The sequence below is a fragment of the Prinia subflava genome (genome assembly GCF_021018805.1).
Source record: "Prinia subflava isolate CZ2003 ecotype Zambia chromosome W unlocalized genomic scaffold, Cam_Psub_1.2 scaffold_22_NEW, whole genome shotgun sequence".
In the NCBI taxonomy this organism is placed as follows: Eukaryota; Metazoa; Chordata; class Aves; order Passeriformes; family Cisticolidae; genus Prinia; species Prinia subflava.
This window is the reverse complement of record NW_026960606.1, coordinates 3,424,959-3,448,692: the sequence shown is the minus strand read 5'-3', so window position 1 is coordinate 3,448,692 and position 23,734 is coordinate 3,424,959. Positions and strand designations below refer to the sequence as shown.

The 23,734-nt window shown below is 43.5% G+C and overlaps 1 protein-coding gene across 1 annotated transcript in view; it reads right to left on the bottom strand.

Annotated features, from left to right (window-relative positions):
* Nucleotides 1-8,312: 8,312 nt before the first annotated feature.
* Nucleotides 8,313-23,734, bottom strand: part of LOC134564843 (uncharacterized) — a 171,072-nt gene continuing 155,650 nt past the window's right edge. Inside the window, exons 2-3 of the mRNA XM_063424064.1 lie at nucleotides 8,428-8,645; nucleotides 8,313-8,327 (exon numbers count right to left, since the gene is read on the bottom strand). Coding sequence (XP_063280134.1) covers nucleotides 8,313-8,327; nucleotides 8,428-8,645 — 233 coding nt within the window. The remainder of the gene's footprint in view (nucleotides 8,328-8,427; nucleotides 8,646-23,734) is intronic.

Here is a 23,734-nt window from a genome sequence, read left to right as displayed (position 1 = left end):
TCAAAGAAGTATACAGCAGGAAAATTCTATAGATAGATACCAGTGGGCAAAAAACCTGAATATGAAACAGTCTGAGCCATGACTTTTCCCCAAACACTCAGATACTACTGAAAAAGCATTCAATAACTTTATGTAAGTGTTCCATGAAAATTCTGGCCTTTCGCAATCTTGGTGCTCACTGAGGTCTGGGTAAAGCTTTTTCAGTTTCCTTAGCTTTCAGGTCAGAAAATTTGAAAGAGAACAAGAAGTAGAGACAAATGTACTATCACAAAGTTAACTGCTTATGCAATCAGAAAGTAACAGTAATGCACATTACTGCACAGTGTGTTCACTGCAGACTCGAAGGAAAATGCACTGTTGTGAAAATTCTTCAGCTTTGTTCAGAAAGCATCCTCAGCCCTGACAGAGAAAGATACAGAGCAAGGAGACTGAGGGAAAAACCTTGAGGGAGCTCAGGGAGAGCAGACTGAGTTCTGAGTTAGACTGAGCTCCTTTTACAGATAATTCAGGGCAGGAGGAGCCTGCTGGACTCTGGTGAACTTTGCTGTTTATTTTTGCGCCCTCAGAGGCAGCAGCTGCTAAAGGCCAAGACTGCTTGTCTTGGGCTGAAAAATGTAACCAAAGATGTGTATTCTATTTTCATCTGTTGAAGTCGGTTGGGAGATATTGTTCCTTATCTCTTGTAACTCTAGGGGTGGAAAGAGGGTGGATGCCTTCTGTTAATGGGACACCTGATAACACCAGGTAAGGCAGTGCCTTCTTATCTCTTCCTCCACCCATCCTCCTCCGAGTGATATCACCTGTGAATGGGCCATGTAAGGCCTCTCACATGACTGATAACATTACTTCATTCCATTGTGAGATGCTCCACTCAGTGGAAGAAGCCAAAGCCTTTCCACTGGGATAAAACCAGCAATCCCAAACACCAAGATAGCCTGTTTCCACTGGATTCCCAGAGGACGACTGGACCCTTTCTTGAGGATCATCTCTACTTCAACGGAGCCACATCTGTCACTCTGGGAGGACTTACTTTGGGCTGCTTCCAACACCCTGGCCAACAGGGTGTCAGGTTTGCATTCTGACTCTGTCAGTGGTCCTTTGTACTATTGCATTTATTTTATTTTATTTTTATTTTTCTTGTTGTTTGTTCTCTATTAAATTGTATTTCTGACTTGGAGTCTCACTGGTTTTGCTTTCAAACCAGCACACTGCTGATGGGATCAAGAGCAGAAACCCCTGAGTTAGGTGTGGGCTGAGCTAACCCTGTAACTGGAAACCATGGACAATTACCCATCTGAGCTAATTATCCCCGAGGTGAGCAATTCCAGCGCACAGGCATGGCACAGAGGATCTCTGCTGCTCTGTGCAGATTTGGCTTGGTCCTCCTATACCTGATTACCTTAGGCAAGGGAGCAACTCTCCAGTGACAGCTGGGAAGTTTAACTCCTCATTTACAGACTCAGCCTAACCTAGAACATCATGCAAGATTTGTCATGATCCCAACCCAAAGGCACTCTGTGTTTGAACACTACAGACATTACCACTGATAAAGGTTTGTGCAATAATTATGATGGGCCATGTAGCTGAGTAAGGTACAAAGAAAAACCTTCATTATTAATAAAGAACTACGTCTCCTTATTTAAAATGAGGAGAGATTGAAGAACAAAGTCTGATGCTTTCTTGGGAGAGTCATGGGATGGAAAAGTAGCAAGACAAAGGCCTTCCCCCATACAAGGAACACTCTTTGAAGATCTCAGAGTCCTTTAAAGATGAGATGAGAAAAGAATATCAGGGTGACTCATTTGATCTAAATGTCCTACTTCAGCTATGCTAAGTGCCAGACACTGTCTTCACAGTGAATATTTACTTTGAGATTAGAACAAAATAGCAAAAGGCACAGATAAAAGATTTCTCTCAAAGGGTACACAGGTAAGGTAAGAGATAGCATTTCTTTTTGGGTTGCCATGACCTGTTAAGGGGTAAGGCCAGGTCCAGTTTGAGAATCAAAAATCATTATCTTGAAATAAAAGTTCTAAAACTGCTCCTAATGCCATTACTTACTTAGACTTTTCTGATGCTACAGAGTACAGATTTGGCTAACAATTACACTATTCACATTTACAGCTGCACCTTTGGATTTTACCACCAGGAAAACCCAGTTCAATAAGCCACTTCATTATCAGATAGCTTTATTATTGACATTTTACCTTCATTTCCTCCAGCCACATTATTCTTAGATCTGAGTGACAAACAGACCAAGGTCTGCACACTATTTCCTGGACTGAATGTTGTCACCATGAGATCATCCTAGTTTGCTGAGCGTTCATACTAAAGTAGAAGTGTGCAGCTTCTCATGCTCGTTAATGTAAACAGGAGATCGTGTTTTGTAAATATTGCCGTTGTTATGAATTCCTTCTCCAAGAGAAGGGGGGGTTGAATGACAGCCTCCTTGACCAATGTGGGTAAGAGGTGGGAATGCCCACTCTCCAATCCATGGTCACCTTGCTAGAAGTATAAAATAGGAAGTAATAAACAGAGCAGGGGATTTCTCCCTGCTGCTGTCTGATCTCCCCAAACTCTGGACTCCGTGTGTCTTTTCTGGCGAGGCTCACAGCGACAGAATGTTGTGTGTACACATAGTGAGAAGGATCTCCCCAGACCCTTCCAAAGATAATAGCTAAGTACCTAGTGCTCAGGTGATTCAGTAGGCAGTGTTACTGATACTTTTCCTGATGAGATGCCCAAGTGATGGTGATGATGATGATCCTTCTCTTCCCTCTTTATAATGGGAAACATTAAATTTCTCTGCTGCTCAGGACTCCTATGATGACTTGCATGTTAAATCATGAATCTGTGGCAATGAGGACCACATTAACTGCTGAGGGAGTAAGAAAAGAACTCAAACTAAACCATATGAGGGGGTTCTGATCTCATTTGCAGACAAGTAAATATTGAGTAAATATTGGATTTTGGTGGAATCATTCTGGATTTGCACTGTCTGAGCCTGAACCCAAGCCAGGCCCAGCCTGTGTTCAGGTAAGCTCATTGAATACCTCCCAACCCCTGTGACCCTGCTGGGAGCACTCATGTTTAAAGTTAATCTCATGCTTAAAGGCTTTGGAGGATCAGGGCAGGAGAGTTCAGCCATGTCCAGGACTGAGCTGTTCTGCTGGGTGTACTGAGCTTCTGAAGCAGGAGTGCCGTGTCACCACTGCCTCCCAGCCCCCTGAAACAGGAGGTTATCAGCTAATCACTCAAGTCAAAGACGGTTTCTCTTTGGGGGAAAAAGCCATTCTACTGGTGGCAGCTTCAGACCTTAGACTTTTGGTCTCTGTCCCTCCCTTCAGATCATCCTTCACTGCAGATATGGGCCCACAGCTGCAGCAACTCCATGTGGACCCAGACAGGCAGGATTTGAGAGTTCACTTTCATTTGGTACTGGAGAAGGCTTAGGCATTGCTCAGCTGCTTCTTGCCAGTGCCAGAACCTGGGAACAAGGTGAGGTGAAAGCTCCACACTGAGGAAGGCACAGAGGGCTGCAGGGCCCAGCATCACTCAACAGCAGACTGCCTGCCTTCCCCAGGATGAGCAGCTCCAGGAAAGACAGCTCAGCTGCAGCAGGAAAGGGTTAAATGGCAAGAGCAAACTGCACACCAAGTCTTTGCTTTTGACTCCACTGAAATGAGAAGACATGAGGAAAACCACTTATGAAATGTGGTTAGTTCAGTATCACAGGGCCATCACCTGGATGAAGTTTCAGTAAGATCATGTGAGTGAGCACATGAACCAGGGGCTTCCTCCTCAGCAGCTGGGCCAGGTTAAACCTGAGGCTCAGGGAACCACAGCACAGATGCTGAACCTCCTTACTGGTGTCCCACTGCCACGTGGGCCTGCTCTGAGTGTCCTGGACATTGTGCCTGTTTCATGTGGCTCATCTTTTTTATTCCTCACTGGAACACAAAGTCATTTTTAGTTCTGAATAATATGTAAAGTTTAAAAACCTCTCACAATTCTCTGATTTCAAACACAGTTCTCCTTCCCCTTCTTCTTTCCTCTTCTCTAAAATGCAGGAATACACACACATTAACATAATTAAAGGATCGAGCAGGGCTAATAGGACTAATTTAGTCTAGAAGAAAAGGATATAATTAGAGTGCCAAGTAACAATGCTATCAGTGGTGACACAATGCTTGGAGCACCAAAGGGACATTCTGTATCACAACATAAAGGCTCCACATTTCTGTTGGTGACAAAAGTGCCGGTGCACACAGAGCAGGTGGAAGAGGCAACCTCTACACAATGTGCTTAAACATCCTACCTTTGCCTCACCCCCAGGACTGGCTCTGCCCCTTACTCCACTGCTAGGGATGTAGAGAACAAGGCATTGGCAAGGGCAACCACAAAGCTGCTTGTTTCACATTAGCATCCTTAACATTTTGTATCTAATCAGATTTCCTGTTGGTGGAGGAAAGCTGCCTTTCCTCATTACCAGCTGCTATCCCAGATTTCCCTCTCCCCATCCCTAATACGTATTTTGCCACGCTTGTCTGCTTTTCTGTGTAAAAAGGTTATGTATGGCTGGAAGGGGAGTAAATGTTACAAAAAAAAAAAAAAAAAAAAAAGGCAAAAAAAAATCCCACATGAAAACAGAACTATGGGAAAGTGTCCAAGACTCCAAGACTCTTGACTGTGTTACGGTGACTAACCAATGGGTGTTTTTTAAAAACATTTCTCTCTTTTTATTCCCTTCCCTGGATGTAATAATACAACTCAAATTAGTTTTCCAGGAGCTGACTCCTTTTTATGTAACCATGTTTTATAGAGATAGCAGCAGCAGGTTATGTTTAAACTATTTAAGAGAACAAATAGCTGCAAAATATACTTCAGAAGGCCCTTCTCCTGTTAGCAGTGTATTCCTGGCTTGAGGGAAGCTACAAAAACACTCTATTTTGCTGCTGCATGGATGGAATTGTAAATAATGCCCAATGCCCAGAGGACCAGCATCCAGGTAAGGATGTCAGCTCTGCTTGTTTTACTGTCTTTGAGAGACCCATGACATTGTCAACTGTAGAATGACTTTGACAAAATAAAGCTGGAAAGATGCAGAACAAAGCAGCAGTTCAGCTTTTACCACAGTCCCAAGTTCCCTAGAGCACCACAGAGGGAAGCACCCCACCTGAACTGCAGTCCAGGCTGGCAACATCACCCTCAGGGCACAGGGCTCAAGTGGAAATTTCCACATTTGGGGAGATCTCATCGTTGTGATTTCCTATTGTTCTCCTTCCTCCAACTCCTACCAGTCACTGCAGTTATTGGGCCAAGGACCTTCTCTGTGTCCTCCAGGCTGGTTCCAAAGGAACTGCCCTCGACCTGTTTTCCTGAGGTGCATTTGAGGCATGTGCGTGTTGTGAATTAAGATGATGCTGCAAGCAGGCAAGTAGGTGTGGGGAAAAGAACAGGAAACCAAGGCAGATTAATTTAGGAAACATGGATCTCATTTTCTCATTGCCACTTTTGCTCTTAGAAATAGGCCCAAGCTATGAGAAATGATGGACCACCAGGCTCAGTCACCAGTGTGACATGGTATTTAACCTCTCAGTAAATAGCAGATCATACCCCAAACACCCCCACAAAAAGCCTGGAAAATCTTTTACCTGGTGTCATCCTACATGCCTAGGGAGTCCAAATCCTGAAGTGAGGCTCCTCAAGCACTCCCCCTGTATGAAAGTGGTTGAAAGGTGCAGAGAAATCCATCATCTGAACAAGAGTTGCAAAGTTTGAAACATGCAGGCTTTACTCTGCTCCCATGCCATTATTCAGCAGATTAAAAAGATGCATTTTTATACTCTCTACAGAGTCTTCCAAGTCTGCAATTTTCCATAGAACTTCCATTATGACATTTTACTTGGAGAACTTTGCTAACAGCTCCCTAGTTGTCATACTTTCCAGTACCTTCAAAAATGTGTAATTTATGTCACAGTAACAAGTTTAAACATTCCTTTTCCTTTATCCTAACAGCACAACTGAGCTGTTAACTGCTGGGCTCACACTGGAAGGGATTTCTGCTAGGATTTGTTTCAGCCACTCCATTAACTTCGATGGACTGTGGCAGGGTTTGCATGGAAAGCACAGTGCAGATCACCTCACAATCAAAATTTTTCAAGCTTCATGCCAACAAATCACTGGGGATGACACGCATCAGTCTTTCAGTGGGTCCAATACCACTGCCAAGCAATTCACAGATTCTGAAAAACAAGATAAATGCAGCCTAGGCAATTTGAGCTACAACAGAGGTTAAAAGGATTCCTGATCAGATAATCTCCTTCCCGTGCTAGAGACAACATCTTTCAGAGAAACACACAGAAATCAAACAACAAAAACTGACACCCCTCTGAATTCCATCCCTTCAGGCGATGGCAGGACAAGCTGGTGTGGCCATGGCTTCTTGTGCCTGTCTAGGAGTGCAATGCTCCTGGAGGAGAGCAGGAGGGACAAACAAGGGAAGAGACATTCATCCTTGTGCATGGCAATAAAAGATGACAAGCCTTCCTCAGAACCAAACATTTTCCCTGAAAATGAATACCAGTGCCATATGCCATGGAGGAAGGAGTAACACAGCTGCTGCTGGAGACAGACGCTACTGATCTATGGAGAACCTAAGAGCAGAAACTCTTGGCTTCCAGGCAACACCATGGCCCCACTGATGCTCCCCAGGCCTTCCTTCAGAGCTTGCACTGTGCGAGCCTTTCCCAGTAGATCCCAAATTCCCCAGCCATGTCCCCCGGAGACTCCGGAGAGAAAAGGCCCAGCATTGCTCTGCTTTCCTTGCCCCTCTTAGACAGGCCACTGGGGTGTAAACTGGTGATTTATTCACTGAAATTATCAGCCCAGTTAAGAGCTAGTCTTCTGCAGGAATCCAGTTCCTAGTGTAGGTTCCACTGAAATAACCACAGGCTTCTGCTGGAGTTTCACACCAGCACATGGAGAATTCACAATACCGCATGTCAGTCAGGGATGCCAGGTATGGGGCCCACCTTTCATGCCTCATGGCTATGGAATCTTCCTGCTCACCAAGTATCACGTGCTGAGCACCTGTAAAGCTCAGCTGCCATCATCTTCCTAGAGGAGCTTGACAGGAACAGTTCTGGGCTCAGAATTTGCTCAGGAACAACACAAACCCTGACAGATGACAGGAAATCCATGACATGTACTAAGCCAGAAGCTATAGGATTCACTTGTCCTTTATGTTTACTGAGTCATGAAATCACAACTTCTATCAATTCAGCCCCAGAACTGAGAGGACAACTGGACTTTCTTCAAACCCCGATTTTAACATTCAGTTACATCATCACTGAAACAAGAAACCTCTCCCTAGGCCTTAAACCAGAATGTGCACCAGAGTTAATATGTCTGGTGAGATGATAAATGCTATTTTAATAAAATACTTTTATTTTAAAAGACACAAATCTCCCAGAGGTGGTACAAAGAACATTCATGGAAAATTTGGGGAATGCAACAGAAGAAAGCAATTGACAAATATTTTGGGCTAATAGTGACAGCTCAGCAACTGATGCCCATCAGAGAGAATAATGCAAGAAATTTGTAATAAGAACTCCAACCTGCTCGCTCTGCTGTTCCTGCAGACTCAATTGTGGCAAAATCCAGCCCTGAATGTTTCATCTTAAAACACTTCTACCAGCAGCAGCATTATTTGTCTTGGCAGATACTGGAGCTTATGCAAAAAGTAGAAGGCTTACCATGTGGAATATGAAGCAGTAATGTAAAACACATAAGGAACAGTAGAAGAAAGTATTAAGAAATATAATTTCAAATAGCTTAATCTTATGTACACTAGAACGAGATATACCTAATTGGCAATTTCATATCAGTAAACACAGCATGAGGACAGACCATATCTTTGCTTTATATGAAAAGAAAAACAATCTACTCATTTTTTTCTGCTCTGCATGCATTTCATTTCCCAAAATCCAACCAGGCGTGCATTACATACAAACTTCATCCTGCTTCACCCAAGAACAGCTGCCATGAGCATTCTCTAGCACTATACAGAAGCCTTATGGAGTGCAAGGTGCTAGGGACAAGCCGAATCTGAGTCTGAGTGCCAGATATGGAGCAGAGTGCAGCTTCAGAAATGTTACTGCAAAGAACCGTCTGGGAATTGATGCCGTTTGAGTAGCAAGCAGCTTTTGGCAGCCAAAAAAAGGGCAGTGTGTAATGATGAGAGCTGAAACAAACAAACTATTTGAGAAAAAGCAGCATCACTTCTTTCCTGGAATGATCCTGTAAGTGGCTCAGGTTACAGTGTCCTGTGGGAGCACCAGGCACTGACAGGCAAGCAAAGGGACACGAGTGCATCGCTCCCACACCAACACAGGCTGGGGACACACAGCACACCCAGGGACATACATGGAGAAAGAAATAAAACAAACAGAACATGGATCCATAGTGCCACAAACCTTCCGGCTCTGTGTTCTCTTTGAGGTGCACTTGCTTCAGTGGGCAGCAGAAGATTTCGTGACACTTAGCACGAAAAGGGGACTCTTTTTTCTTTAATTCCGCAGATTGGATGGAATCTTGCCGTAACATAATGTACTCCTGTGTGCCAGGGGGAGCGTCATCCATAACTGTGGTCACCACATAACAAAATGAACTCAAGTTAGAGCTCGAGGAAAGCAATCCTGAGAATCAAATCAACTACATAATGTCAGGATGGGGGAAACACAGGAGGGGAAGAAAGGTTCATAGGAAGGAAAATAAACTTTAAAGTGCAATGTATCTTAGTCATGGTGATAGAAGGGTGGGAAAAAAAAACATTTACTTTTATAAACAATGCTTCTCATAAACCTCAACACTTCATCTCATTTCATGCAGCTTTGATAAACAGTAGAATAACACCCTGCTCTGAAAAGCAACACGGTTCCCTCCTATGTTTGCTTTATTCTCCCCTAGCACCTCTATCTATTCCGCATGCAGATTAGGAGAAAAGCAAACCAAACATGCTTTTATGGCCTGGCCATAGGCAATGTCTGCACTGACAGCAGTGAGCAATCACTCCACAGCTGCAGGTAGTGCCACACCAGGGTATCTGCTCCCCAAAGCACGGAGGATGTGCCTTTATCAGGATGTAATTACCCCCCCTTCCTCAGAACAAGGATAATCCAGTGACATTGGACTCCATCATCATTTTCAACAGATAGAAGAGTAGATGTACAAAGAGAAAGCACATTAATCTTTCTGATGGTTTTCTTGTAAAACAGCAAGTAATTTTTGAAGTTGATCTTATAAATCAATACTGCCATTAATAACATAAAGGATACACAGTCTGAAATGTTTCTGAATGGGGTCAGACTATTAAATGGCAACAAGATAAAATATATAGCATAAAGAAAGTTCCAGCTACCTCAAAGTATTACATTACCAGAAAGAATTGAAACACTTTTCCACCATCTAAAAAAATGAAGCCTTAATAACAGAGATAGTGAGATTCCTCAGCTCATAGCTTTGCAGGCTCAGTAAAAACAAATTCTGATCAGTCAATCAGTCTTCCCATCTCTCTGTCAATCATCCATAACTGATGCTCTGTGTGAGGAGAAGGACCAGCTAGCTGACAGCAATCAATGACGCCACTGGAACTGATCGTGACGGTGAGAGAACCGCATTTGGGCCCGCAATCGCCTGTACGCTGCGACGTCATAGATGAGCCAGGGGAACTAAAGTATGGGACAAGACATGTCTGATGAGAGAGATGTTAATGAAACCATGCTCACTCTTCTGAGTAAGCATGAATCCCTCATCGTAAAGCAGGACTTTAAAGTCACTTCCACGCGTGTTCTCTGATATTTTTGCTCTCCGCTACTGGGACAAGGTCGGCGTAAAGTTCTATGACCTGGCTACACTGCCTGGCCACGAGCCAGAGCTATGAATGCTTCCTGCTTGGAGGGTGGTCATGGATGCCATTAAAAAAGAGGGGAGGAGTGAGGCAGCCTGTGAGGGTGCCGCTGAGAGGTCCTCGGCTGCTGTGCCGAATCAAAACCTGCCCAGGTGCTGCTCCCTGTCCCCTGTCCACACCCCCTCCCCAACGAACACCAGGGATAGAGCCCGGTCGCCACCTACAGCCCTACTGGTATCCCACCAGTGACCCCAGAGCCGCCAAACGCTTATCGCTTATGTAGACATTGACTCTAACAGTGATAGAGAGCCTTTCAACCCCAGCCCTGAAACAGATCCAGACTTATTCCCTTTGGATATGCATTATAATTGGTTACGGATAAAAAAGAAAGCCCTAAAGGACAGAGACTTTGCCTTTATTTTGCTAATCAATGCCGCTTCAAGTTTCACCAGAATGGCCAGCTTTTACAGGGAAGCATCTCACAGCACGGGCCAGCAACGAGTGCAGACATAAATCCCACAGCCAATGCAGCAGCTGACACAGCACCAAGGAGCAACCTTCAGCTTCCAACCAGCCCAGCCCCATCCACCAGACCGTCTCCAACCTATGTGCAGCAGCTCCAGGAAGTGCAGGACTGTACATATCAACCAATAACAAAGTAATGTTGTCTGATTGGTCAGTTTTTTGTCTCCCTACAGGAAATCTATGGACTCTTGGTACCCAGTTACCACGTCTTGCTTATAGGTAGATCATCTACCTCGGTAATGGGACTGTTTGTTTTGCCAGGAGTCATTGACTCTGACACGGCTGGAGATAAAGATCATGACTTGGACTCCCCAGCTACCGTGTAGTACCGATTGGGGGCAATATCGCCCAACTCATACCTTCCCCAGCAGTACCCCTATCTGCACTCCCGACAGCTGAACAGAGGGGAGGCAGGTTTGGTTCCACAGGGGCCCCACAAATTTTCTGGACACAATGTATTATATCTCAGCGTCCCACATGCTAATGCAAAGTGACTCCAAAAAGCAAAGACTTAATTTTGACAGGTCTCATTGGTACTGGTGCAGGTGTGACATCTCAAAAAGCCAATGGCCTAGTGATTGGCCATTAACGGCTGTGCCTCAGGTACTCTCAGGGGTGGGTGGGAATAGTCAAAGCCTGAAGATCCAACACTTAGTGCAAATTACTACAGTCAAGCCTTTTGTGCTGTCTGTCCCTCTGGTTTTTTAGGGGTGGGATCTCTTGACACAGTGGGGTTTTAGAACTCAATCAAATTTTGTATAGGTATTATTGAAGCATGCGGCTTTAACCTAGAAAGCAGAAAAAACAGTTTGGTGGATCAATGTCTCAAGTTCTTAACAGGAAAGGGGGAACCAGCGATGACACCCCTGCTGAGAAGACTGCAGAAAGCCCTTTAATGTTTTCACTTTTTTTTAATTGTTTTTTGATGGACCCTAGCCAAATAGTTACTGCCTTTGAGTGAGAACTTAATGCAGGACTGCTTCTCTCCTTCTCTTGTTTAGTTTGTCATCAAACCTGGGTTGAATGCAAGTGTGTTGAATGTGAGATACTGTGGTACTGTGCATCTCATAAAAGACGAGGTATTTGCTGTCAATGTGATCCATCGGGATGCAGCAGAAATAATGCACAAATTCAACGATTAATGTGTGAGTATAAATTTGGTCTACCTGAATAATTGGAAATTACTCTGGAGCAGTTCCTTACTGCTACTAAGAATAAGCATAAATTATGATTTTCTGAATATTATGATATTTACTGAGAATTGTTTCTAGTGCTCAGACATAGCCTGTTAGCCAACCAAAACCAAATGTTTGGGAAAGCCTTAGCCCTTGTCACCAAAGCTGTAAGTCAGCAACACCCTCCTTGGAGGGATTTGGGGTGGAGCATTGGAGTCCATTCAATTTCCTCCCCAAATCTGCAAATTCAGACAAACATTCACACCTTACATGATGCACAAAAAACTTTTGAGAGCTGGGTGCACTCCCTATTAGAAATCCCAAATGCAGAGCTAAGTCCTTTGTTTGAACTGCTAAAGGGAGATTCAGACCTTTTATCACCTAAACGACTCAATTTACAAGTTCAGCAGGCGCTGCAGGGCTTGATAAATCGGCATGTAGCACACTGGGCACCTGAACTGCCTTTCCTTTTAATAATTTTGCATCCAGCAAAACAGCCCCACGCTCTGAATAGGTAGATTGGAAATTTAGTTTAAATAGGCTTATATGTATTATGCATTATATTATGAATTGTTATAATTATTCCTTGTATTTTACAGTGTGTAAAAACTAATTAAAAAAACCAGAAACGTGGGAAATGTGGACATGGGATAGAGGGTACTGTGGATTTAATTAGCATAGTCAGTTTTATAACCAAGATGCCTTGGCAAGAAAAAACAGAGCTTTGAAGATTACATGAAGTCTAGATTAAGGAGAATGTCGGAGTCCATGTTTTCATGGATCCTCCACAGAGAGTGAAAAGTACAGAGATAGAATTAAAGCCTTTAGAAAAATTAGAATATATAAAAGCTTTAAATGCATAAAGTAGAAATCTAACCCTTAGCTTTAAGCTTTGCATGCCCTAAGTCCTAGTTCAGTGTAGAAGGACACAGCTTCAGGCCTAGTGATAGAGTAAAGACATAACAAAAATAGGGTAGACTGCTGTTTGTAACTCGTATAAACTTAAAGACATAACAAAAATAGGGTAGACTGCTGTTTGTAACTCGTATAAACTTTATGTAGGGAAGACAGAGTTTTTCATATATGATAGGATAGAGGTTTTTTACAATAACAAGATAGAACTTCAGGCTAGCAAGATAGTGTTTTGTGTTAATAGATATGTTATGTGCGTAGGTTCTGATACTGTTTTTCGTAGTTTTACGAACTTTAGAATTGTACCTCGATTGGTTAGTGTGTAGATAAAAAATATGAATATGCATTTTGCAATTTGGGATAAAAAGCCTCAGGGTTGGAGGTGGAAGCATCAATTGATTGATCAATTCGATCCATCGATCCAACCTCCACTCTCTGCAACCTGAGGAACGATCCTTGACAGGGAGCCAAGATGGGATTTTAAGGTATTATACATCGCGGTCCCCGCTCTAAGGGACCTGGGCCCCGGGGTCCCCCCTTTTCCCCTGCAGCACTTGCTACCGGTGCGCTGGTTGGGACAGTCGGGGACTCTGTGTGGGGAGGGACCCCGGGGCCCCACTGCCCTCGCGATCCCGCGGACGGGAACCCTGCACGGCTCGGACCCTCCATCTGCCCTCGCGGTCCCCCGGACGGGAACCCTGTTTGGCTCGGGCCCCCATTGCCCTCGGGAACCCTGCGTGGCTCGGGCCCCCACTGCCCTCGCGATCCCCCGGACGGGAGCTCTGTGCGGTTCGGGATTTCCCGTTGCGTCCGCTTCCCTGTGGTCGAGGGCTCTGTGTGGGTTTGGAATTTCGGGGTTCCTTTTGTTACTACGATCCCTGTGGCTGAGATTCCTGTCTGAAATTTGTGATCGATTCCTCTCTGTTAGTGTGATCCCAGCGATTGAAAATGCAGACAGTAATAAGAGGTTGCTTTACCCTGAGGCTGTGAATTATATGCTCTGTCTATAGTTTTATTAGAGCTTTGTTTGTTAGGAATTCAGTGCTTTATTTGCTGTTTCATTAGAACTCTGTGTGTTAAGATTTCTATGCTTTAGTTATTTTCTTGTTCAGACTTTCTTTGCCTAGGTTTGTAACTGGTTGTAGAATAAGGCCGCTCTTAGAACTCTCTGCCTTCAGATATGTGCTTTTGTATAAATAAATTACTCTATTTAGAAATCAAGATGTGGTAAGATCTTTAGAGACTTTATACCCGTACCCAGCCTAGGCAAATTGATGCCCCTCGTTTTAAGAGCGGCGTACATTGCTATACATAAGCAACGGCCAGGTCTCTCCAGACGACTGCTCGAATCGGCTGTTAGGACGAAAACAGCATTCCCCCGCGCGGGCTTTTTTGCAAGAATCTGTATCCCGAAGGAAGGATAAGGGCGGTGTTCTAAGGCTTTCTCCAGGACGCTGGGAAAGCTGCCGTGCCTACTAGCGAAATAATGGTCTGGAGTAATCCTAAATATGGGGAATAATTTGTCTAAAGAACAAAACCACATCTATAATTGTTTAAAGTTACTGATTTTGAATAATGGCTATGATGTTTCTGGAAAGGATTTGAAGGTATTACTCTAAAACTGCTACTTTAACTGCTACTTTAAAACTGTAAAACTTTTTAACTAATCACAAATGGAAACTGTAAACTTAGAACTTACTTTATTCGGTAAAGCTGCATCGCAAACTGTTGAGGTAACCCGGGACCGCGATTCGCTTCTAGGGGCGGTGGGGGGCAAAGATGAATCTCTGTTTGTTCCTCAGCAACAAGGGTTTGTTCCCCGCGCTGCCGAGCCCATGCCGCGGCCCGGGAGCCGCGGGACAGAGGACGATACAGCTCCACCGCACACAGCCGCGAGCTCGGGAGCACAAACGCAGACTGCGGCATGCCCAGAGCCCCCCTGCCAGCTCCAGCCGCGGACCCGGGCTGCGGAGGGACTCCCCCCGCCACACACAAGCCCGTGCTGGGAGGACCCGAACTCTTCGGGAGTCCCGCCGCAGCCCACCCCCGCAAGGATCATGGATCGTTCACAAACTAAAACCCTGCCGTCCTTTACACCGCTGCACGGTCCGGCGGCAGCCGTGGCTCTCATCCTACGGGAGCCGCCGCTGCCGCCGCCCGACCACGGCGCGGGACACCCTGCACCTAACCCGCCACAACCCATCGGACACCGCCACCCAAGAGCGCGACCGCGGGAGCCGCTGCCAGCACCCACGCCGCCATCACACGACCACGCGGTTTGTACTGCCCGCGGAAAAGAACCAGCGCTGCGGAGTGACGTCATGCCTGCGCCAGCCCACACCGTCCTGCCTCCAGCGCCTGAGCCCGTGCCTGGGAGCCCGGACTCTCCATTGACCCCCCCGATCCTGCACAGACCTGGGACAATACCAACGCTGCAACAAGAGGGGGGAACAGGGGAGGGCAGGCAACAAATTAAAACAACTACACAGGACATTCGTGAGAGACACCATAAGACTATTATGCACCAAAACACAGACATAAATAATACTTGCTCGGACAGTGACTCAGATTTATCAATTTTAGACCCAGCAGACTTAAACTGGGAAGCAGATTTAGTCACTTCTAACATAGAACACCCTTCACCTCAGCCTGAATGGAGGCTTCCTCCAAGAGAGGCTCAGCAGGAGTCCCTGGCTGAAGAGCTGCTTGTGGCTTTGCCAGTCAGGGATGACAGACAGGGTGTCAACTTATTACAGACACTAAATCATGGGGACACTGGGGATCCTGCTTGCGAAGCTCTGGTGTTGACTCAGTCAATAACAACCGCAAAAGAGACTTATCCAGACATAAAGCAGGGAACATCAGAGACATTTTTCACGTTTTTAGATCACCTGATAGATGTCATAGACACACAATGTAACAATGACCTGGCTTGTCTTTATATGGAAAATTTCTGTCCAGCATCTTTTCTGGACCTTTTCAGTCCAGTTGCAGGGAAACTAGTCACCACCAAAAAGTACAACAACATCTAACTTGTACTCTAATTAATACAGAAATACATTACCATATGAAGCACAATCACAATGGAGAGTAGAATAGAAATGGATTTAATAGAAATGGACTTTTAATTAGAGTCATTTATTATATATGTATGTTTGAGTTAAGTTATATTTTAGTAACTGTTAATATTAAGATAAACTTTTGTATAGTTTAGTTTAAGTATAGTCAGTGTGGTTTAGTTTAAGTATAGGTTAAGTATTGTTCAATTAAATTATGTTAGGTTAAGTTTAAATTCTGTTAAGTTTAAGTTATTTTTAAGTTTTAGTAAGTTTAAGTTTTATAAGATTTAAATAATATTAAGTTTATATGCTATTAAGGTTTTTATCGCATATGAGTTTTGTTAAGATTTATTCATATTAAGTTTGTGTTGTTTGTTTTTAAGAAAATATGCTCATTTTATTTGTAAAGTTAAATTAGTTCTAGAGATAAGATGCTTCACGGGAACAGCGATGATGAAACATTGGAAAACACCTATTAGTAGATGGAGGAAGATGAAAGGTTTGAAAGGTTTGAAAGGTTCTATTATTAGTGGCATTTCACAAAGCCACATTGGGATTGTTGATTGTGAGCTGTTTTAGTGAAGTTTCCCTTTTTGTAAGCTATAAGTATATGATAGTTTAGAAAGGTATTATTTCAATTTTCTAGGATGATTAGTGTTGATATATTAATTATTTGATGTGAATTTGTTAATTTTCCTTATTTGCAGAGGATTTTTGATGTGCTTTAGTATCCTTCTTCTAACTATATAAGGACACGTGTCATTTCAATATCTTTCCTTTATTTTTTAATTGTTTAAGTATTTCATAATTGCTATTGTTAGGATCTTTGTTTTAGAAATGTATTAAAGGACCTCACTCCAGTTTAGAGCCCGAGCCTTGGCCAAGCCCTGACTCTATCTGGATGGATGTTCTGCTAAATGCTCAGATGGTTTCTGCTTCAAAAAACAAATTCAAGTCATTTTGACTTGACAATTTGACCCTGTAAAATGACAGCTGAACCAATTTTCAGGGTGGACCTGAGCATCTTGCCCGGGAAAGGTGGTCTGGGTCCAAACTGAAAAAAGGTTCCAAAAGCTGTCTGCAGACTCTGAGATGAAAGCACAGTGTTTTAGTAATTAGTAATTATCTTATTTTACATATGTAATTGTTAAAAGTCACCAATTATGCCTGTTCTTCATTGTTGTACCTGAATTTTCCTGATTTCTGTCAGTACTTAACAGAGTTATGCATTTGTTTAGAGTACCTGTGCACTTATGTAATATTCACATCAATCATAAATATTGCCCAGTCTACCAGCTGGTGCAATTTTCTGTATTTACAGGAGCTGTCAACTCATTAGAATGGAGAAGTGTAAAATATCCATCAGTCAGTAGATGTTCTTTAAGTGCAATTTTATACCGGTACACACAGGGAAAAGTTTTTTTTTAGTTTAGAAATCTAGAAACAGGACAAATTGAAGGTACACTTCCTCTATTAACCTGGGGCGAAGGGCTTGCTTGTGTTTTTGCAGATTTGAGCCCAGGTGAATTCTAGTATAGAATGTGAAGAAGACAGCGAGCACAGAAACACACAGACCACTCCATGAACAGACGAGCAAGCACGCAGACGTGAACTGCGCAGAGATTCTGATTTGCACCTGCCATCGTGTGCTTCAGTCACAAAAGACTTTGGACTTTGGGGATTTTAATGTGGGAATCTGTAGTAATGTAGAATTTCTGTTAGTAGATGTGGGGAACAATTGTATGTTATCTTTTGCTTTTGTTTTGCTTGCTTTTAGTAGCACAGATTTTTTTTCCTAGTTAGCCAAACCTATAACTAATGTAGATGATTAATAAGGCTGTTAAGAAAGTCTACATGTGTAAACAAGGAGGGGGAGATGTCGGAGTCCATGTTTTCATGGATCCTCCACAGAGAGTGAAAAGTACAGAGATAGAATTAAAGCCTTTAGAAAAATTAGAATATATAAAAGCTTTAAATGCATAAAGTAGAAATCTAACCCTTAGCTTTAAGCTTTGCATGCCCTAAGTCCTAGTTCAGTGTAGAAGGACACAGCTTCAGGCCTAGTGATAGAGTAAAGACATAACAAAAATAGGGTAGACTGCTGTTTGTAACTCGTATAAACTTAAAGACATAACAAAAATAGGGTAGACTGCTGTTTGTAACTCGTATAAACTTTATGTAGGGAAGACAGAGTTTTTCATATATGATAGGATAGAGGTTTTTTACAATAACAAGATAGAACTTCAGGCTAGCAAGATAGTGTTTTGTGTTAATAGATATGTTATGTGCGTAGGTTCTGATACTGTTTTTCGTAGTTTTACGAACTTTAGAATTGTACCTCGATTGGTTAGTGTGTAGATAAAAAATATGAATATGCATTTTGCAATTTGGGATAAAAAGCCTCAGGGTTGGAGGTGGAAGCATCAATTGATTGATCAATTCGATCCATCGATCCAACCTCCACTCTCTGCAACCTGAGGAACGATCCTTGACAGGGAGCCAAGATGGGATTTTAAGGTATTATACATCGCGGTCCCCGCTCTAAGGGACCTGGGCCCCGGGGTCCCCCCTTTTCCCCTGCAGCACTTGCTACCGGTGCGCTGGTTGGGACAGTCGGGGACTCTGTGTGGGGAGGGACCCCGGGGCCCCACTGCCCTCGCGATCCCGCGGACGGGAACCCTGCACGGCTCGGACCCTCCATCTGCCCTCGCGGTCCCCCGGATGGGAACCCTGCGCGGCTCGGACCCTCCATCTGCCCTCGCGGTCCCCCGGACGGGAACCCTGTTTGGCTCGGGCCCCCATTGCCCTCGGGAACCCTGCGTGGCTCGGGCCCCCACTGCCCTCGCGATCCCCCGGACGGGAGCTCTGTGCGGTTCGGGATTTCCCGTTGCGTCCGCTTCCCTGTGGTCGAGGGCTCTGTGTGGGTTTGGAATTTCGGGGTTCCTTTTGTTACTACGATCCCTGTGGCTGAGATTCCTGTCTGAAATTTGTGATCGATTCCTCTCTGTTAGTGTGATCCCAGCGATTGAAAATGCAGACAGTAATAAGAGGTTGCTTTACCCTGAGGCTGTGAATTATATGCTCTGTCTATAGTTTTATTAGAGCTTTGTTTGTTAGGAATTCAGTGCTTTATTTGCTGTTTCATTAGAACTCTGTGTGTTAAGATTTCTATGCTTTAGTTATTTTCTTGTTCAGACTTTCTTTGCCTAGGTTTGTAACTGGTTGTAGAATAAGGCCGCTCTTAGAACTCTCTGCCTTCAGATATGTGCTTTTGTATAAATAAATTACTCTATTTAGAAATCAAGATGTGGTAAGATCTTTAGAGACTTTATACCCGTACCCAGCCTAGGCAGGAGAAGAAGATTGAATCAAACTTCTGCAAGCAAGATGTTGTAAAATGTATACGTTTGTCTGGGTAATGTTCAACCTAATCATTGCAGTAAAAAATTACTAGACTTCCTAGATGTCCTGTGTTATAAACATAGATGGTTAATTCATGTTTTTATGATAAATTAGAAATTTATAAAGTTGTATAATGTGATATCAGGTAGAAGTTTATGTTTTAAAGAGACTTTGCAGCAGACGGCGAAACCAGCCCCGAGACCGCTGACACCTCCATTCATAAGAGAACAAAGGGATTTTCCGGGAAAGCCCGCAGCTGCCCAAGCACCAGGGAGGGGACCCCGGAGATAAGCTGGCACCAGCAACTCACACCTTGGGTGCCAGCTTCGCGGACCATCAAGTCACATCCTCGATATCTGGACCACTCATCAACTATAAGGACCTATTGAAATTGGACATTAACACTTGAACTAAGAAAAGGACTCTTTTCTGCTTGGTTGGGGAGCCTCCCGAATTTTGTTTAGTTAGTGGGGAAACAATGGTGAATCTGGGGAAATATTGCCACGGGCTAAATAAAGTGTATAAAACCCAAGCCCCAAACAGGGCGAATTTGTGAACCGTTGGGGGAGATAGCAGGCTGCCAGACCCTGTATCTCACGGTTCACCCTTGACATTTCCCGGGAAAACTCTGTCAAGTTTCTCCGCTGTTGGTGGGTTATCGAAATTCTGTAATTTGATTTGTTATTAATAAACCAAATTATTATTTAAAACTGGAATATCTGATTGGCATTTATAACATCATGGTTTAGGGCAAATTTGGGAGAAAACCTCCAAAGGGTCCCTCTCTCCTCATCCCAGAAAGCAAACCCATGTGGCCCCTCCCTCAACTGGTTCGGGAAAGACTTCCTCTGAGAGAAGTGGGAAAAAACCTGTTTATTTGACAGGCAGAGCAGTCCCCAGCACAATAAATTGAACAATACCAGATGAAAAATTCAGAAAAAGTCTCTCTTGTAGGTGGTCACTCTGTTCTCAGTCCCTCCGGAGCTGGGAAAAGCTGCTGTGCAGGGTAGGCCCTGGTGGGTCTCAGGTGCAAGCCCCCGGTGCTCCCCCGGGTCCCCAGTCCAGAGCAGGTTCAAACAATTCCAGGAAAAGCAAAGAGAAACAGTCCAGCGAAGCTCTTCTGCCTCAGCTAGCAAAACTAATGAAAAAGAAAAACAAAAAAAAAAAATCTCTCTGTGCCTGTTGCCACTGTACGTGTTGCAGACAACAACACTCCAGGCCAGAATGTGGAGAAGGGAGTACAGTCTCTAAAAACAAACTGCGCACTTCTCCCCCCTTTTCTCCCAGACCCAATCTTAAAGGCACAGAATGCAATATCCAGGACAAACCCAACAGATGATTGGGGATACAAACATCGTAACGTCACCTTATGTGATATATGATGTGAAATAATTCGTGTTTGTGTGATATAATGTAAAACAATTCATGTTTGTAATCTGTGGTATAAAATCATTCACATTTTAGAATACGGTAAAAGTCACTCAGGCTTGGAAATAAAGAAAAATGTTCAGGAATTGCAAATGCCTTGCCCAAAACTCAGGCAAGGACCAAAATTTGCAACAGAAAGAAGGGTGACTCCGATCCTGAGATGAACTTGACAACTGACGATGCAACGATTAACACTCGATAGGGATCTAGCCTCCATCATGCGGGGTGTGCATCCCAATACAGATTTCCCTGAAATCAAATAAAGTATTCATCTCTCCTTGGAAACCTATTCAACCAACTGGCAGCGAGGAAAAGACTACATGAATATGGAAAAGAAATTGAAGAAACAAAGGAAGTATGATGCAATGCCCTGTCCAGCCGAAGAAACTGTATATAAACTGGCTCCACAGAGACTGAATTTGTGAACAGGGGAGCTCCGGTGCGATAGAGGCCGAAGCTAAGTTCACCCAGTGCCAACTCTGGGCTCGACACTGATTTTTGCTTGCAGCTTTTTCTAAATTCTATTTTGTAAATTATTAATAAAATTCTTTAATAGTTTAATTGGCTACACATTTATAACACCCTAGGACACTAGAATAGTATATAAGTATTTGGAAATCTCAGTAAAAATGAATTCTGATCAGTGAATCAGTCCTCCCGTCTCTCTCTCTATCCTCGATAAAGAAGCACTTTGGAAGAGGGAGAAATCACCAGGCATCAGCTATGGCTTTGCCAATGGGATAAAACCCACACTTATGAAAGAGTCACATGTATGCCAGAGTAGGAGAAAAACCATAAATTTTAGGGAATGAACAGAAATCCGAAGCAGTGTTTAATTGATATGCTGTGCCATGTGCAGCAGAGGACATGGTTTGCCCTCAGCCATTTCCCTCAGTGCAGACTCTGCCTGCAGTGCCTGGGATCTGCTTACATCCCCTGTGCAGTGCCCACATCCAGAGCTTTCCATCAGCTCAGCTGGGCAGGATCACCAGCAAGCCCCCGAGCTCAGAACGGGAGCACAGGACAACATGAGGAGCCTGGCAGACACTCAGCCCCACCCCAGCATGTGGATGCTGTCCTCAAGTGCAGACAGAAGGAATCTGCACTGGGGCACATCTGCATTTCCTTGGCACCTTCCTGAAGGCACATGTGGGACCATCGTGCCAGCCTCCAGCATTCAGCTCTGTCTCTGCTTTGTATTTCAGCAGCTAATTTTTTTTCCCCTTTCATCCTAATGCATTCCCCATCCTCATGGGTAGAACACATTGGTGCTCTACATTCCCATCAATAAAACAGGGATAAGACTACAAATGTCATGGACACAGGTCATTAATATACTGCTAAAGAACTTGTATATTCTCAGATGAAAGTGGTAAATAAATACTACAATAGCTTTAAAAAAAGGAATCCTTTTTTCTTCCCCTCACAATTTGATGGAGACCAAACCCACAGCAACTGTGTATACAAGAGGAATTTGCTTAGCAGTAAATATAAAGTAGCTGCAGTAACTATTATGTTTCCTAATCAAAACATTCAGCTTGCTAAATATCATCCTGCAGCACATTCTTTAGCTCAAATAAAATAATAATAATTACATCAATAAAAACTTGCCATCAGCAAGCCAGTAGGAAAAAAAAAATCTTCTTGTAAGCTTTACTGAGAGAAAGCGATCTTTAGGATGGCCGCCGGCATAGGGATGTTTTTCAAGATAAATTCAAACATGTTTACTTTATATAAACACACCAGCTAAACAGTCTGCTGGTTTGTGTCTTTCTTTTATGTCCAACTGCATTTCAGTCCCATCCAGAACTGCCAGAAACCATAACATCAACCCTGTCCATAGGCCTTGGCTCAAGTTCCAACTGAATAATCTTTGATGTAATTCAGAGTTTAATAAAGCTGTAAGGAAATATCTTTCCCCCTGGTTTTACATAGAGAGGCTTCAGCTCTACTAGCTAAAGGCTGTAGCAACCATAGGGTAAATAAAATCCAGGCAAAACAAATCCTCCTGTTCCTGTTGGACTATTGTTCTTGTATGTATGACACAATTTAACACAAAAAAATTATACTTCCATGGATCCATTCACTCCTTGAATGAACTTTTCAGGTCATTACCTGAAACATGAATTTTCCTCAGTTCCCTAACTTTTCCCAGTCTGGTTAGTTTTACATGCTGTGAGCCCCAGGATGCTTTCATTTGCAATAAATTAGTTTTGCTAGTGTTTTGGAAGGACTGAAGTCGTGTCTCTACACACAAGGTCTTCAAGCCACAGAGAGCATCAGAGCACCTCAAATCCTGCACCTACAAAGTGAAGGAAATCGCTTCTCTTTGGCATGGGGGAGGAAAAAACCCATTCTCCCCAGTATGACTTTTTGGAACAATGAGAGCAGCAGCCAATGCCTCCCCACTGTCACTGTCACCTAACCACTGTCACCGGGACACAGAACAGCCATGCTCACTGAGCACCTCTTTCATCCTCTGCCTTCCTCACCCATACAAAGGAAATAAAGGCCACAAATGAGGTTACCTAGGCCCTGGGGCTGTTTAGAGTTATGCAGGATTTTTTTTTTTTTTCCTTTTAGGGGAAAACATTAGGCTATCAAGTTGCTTTCAGCTCCTTACAGGAACAAGTCTAAACAAAACCCCTCTCTAAAATAACTTGCTTCAAGTGACTGCCTGTAGGACAGGGAAGGGTAGGAAAGTGGGGTATTTAGCTGTAATAACATTTTCCTACTCAAGACAGCTGATGAAAATCTCTCAGGTATACATAAAGTAAAAAATCTCTTTGCTTCTTTTCATCACTGCTTTGTTTTTCTCCTAATTTCTCCCAGTTGAAGGTGTGATTTTTTTGTTAGCCACGTGCACAACATCATAAACTCAGAGCACAACACCACTTACAAGCTAATTGGAAAAAAAATTCTATTTTGGGGTTGTAAAACACTCAGAACCTCTTAATGACAACACAGTCTATCCAAACCATTTCACTATTGTTATAAATGCCAATACGATATTCCAATTAAAATAATAATTTGGTTTATTAATAAAGATCAAATCACAGAATTTCAAAAACCCACCAACAGCGGAGATACTTGACATAGTTTTCCCGGGAAATGTCAAGGGTGAACCGCGAGATACAGAGCCTGGCTGTCTGCTATCTCCCCAATGGTTCACAAATTTGCCCGGTTCGGGGCTTGGTTTTTATACACTTTATTCTGCCCTCGGCAATATTTCCCCATATTTCCCATTGTTTCCCGACTAGCTATACAAATTCAGGAATTTCCCCGACCAGGCTGAAAAGAGTTCTTTTCTCAGTTCAAATGTT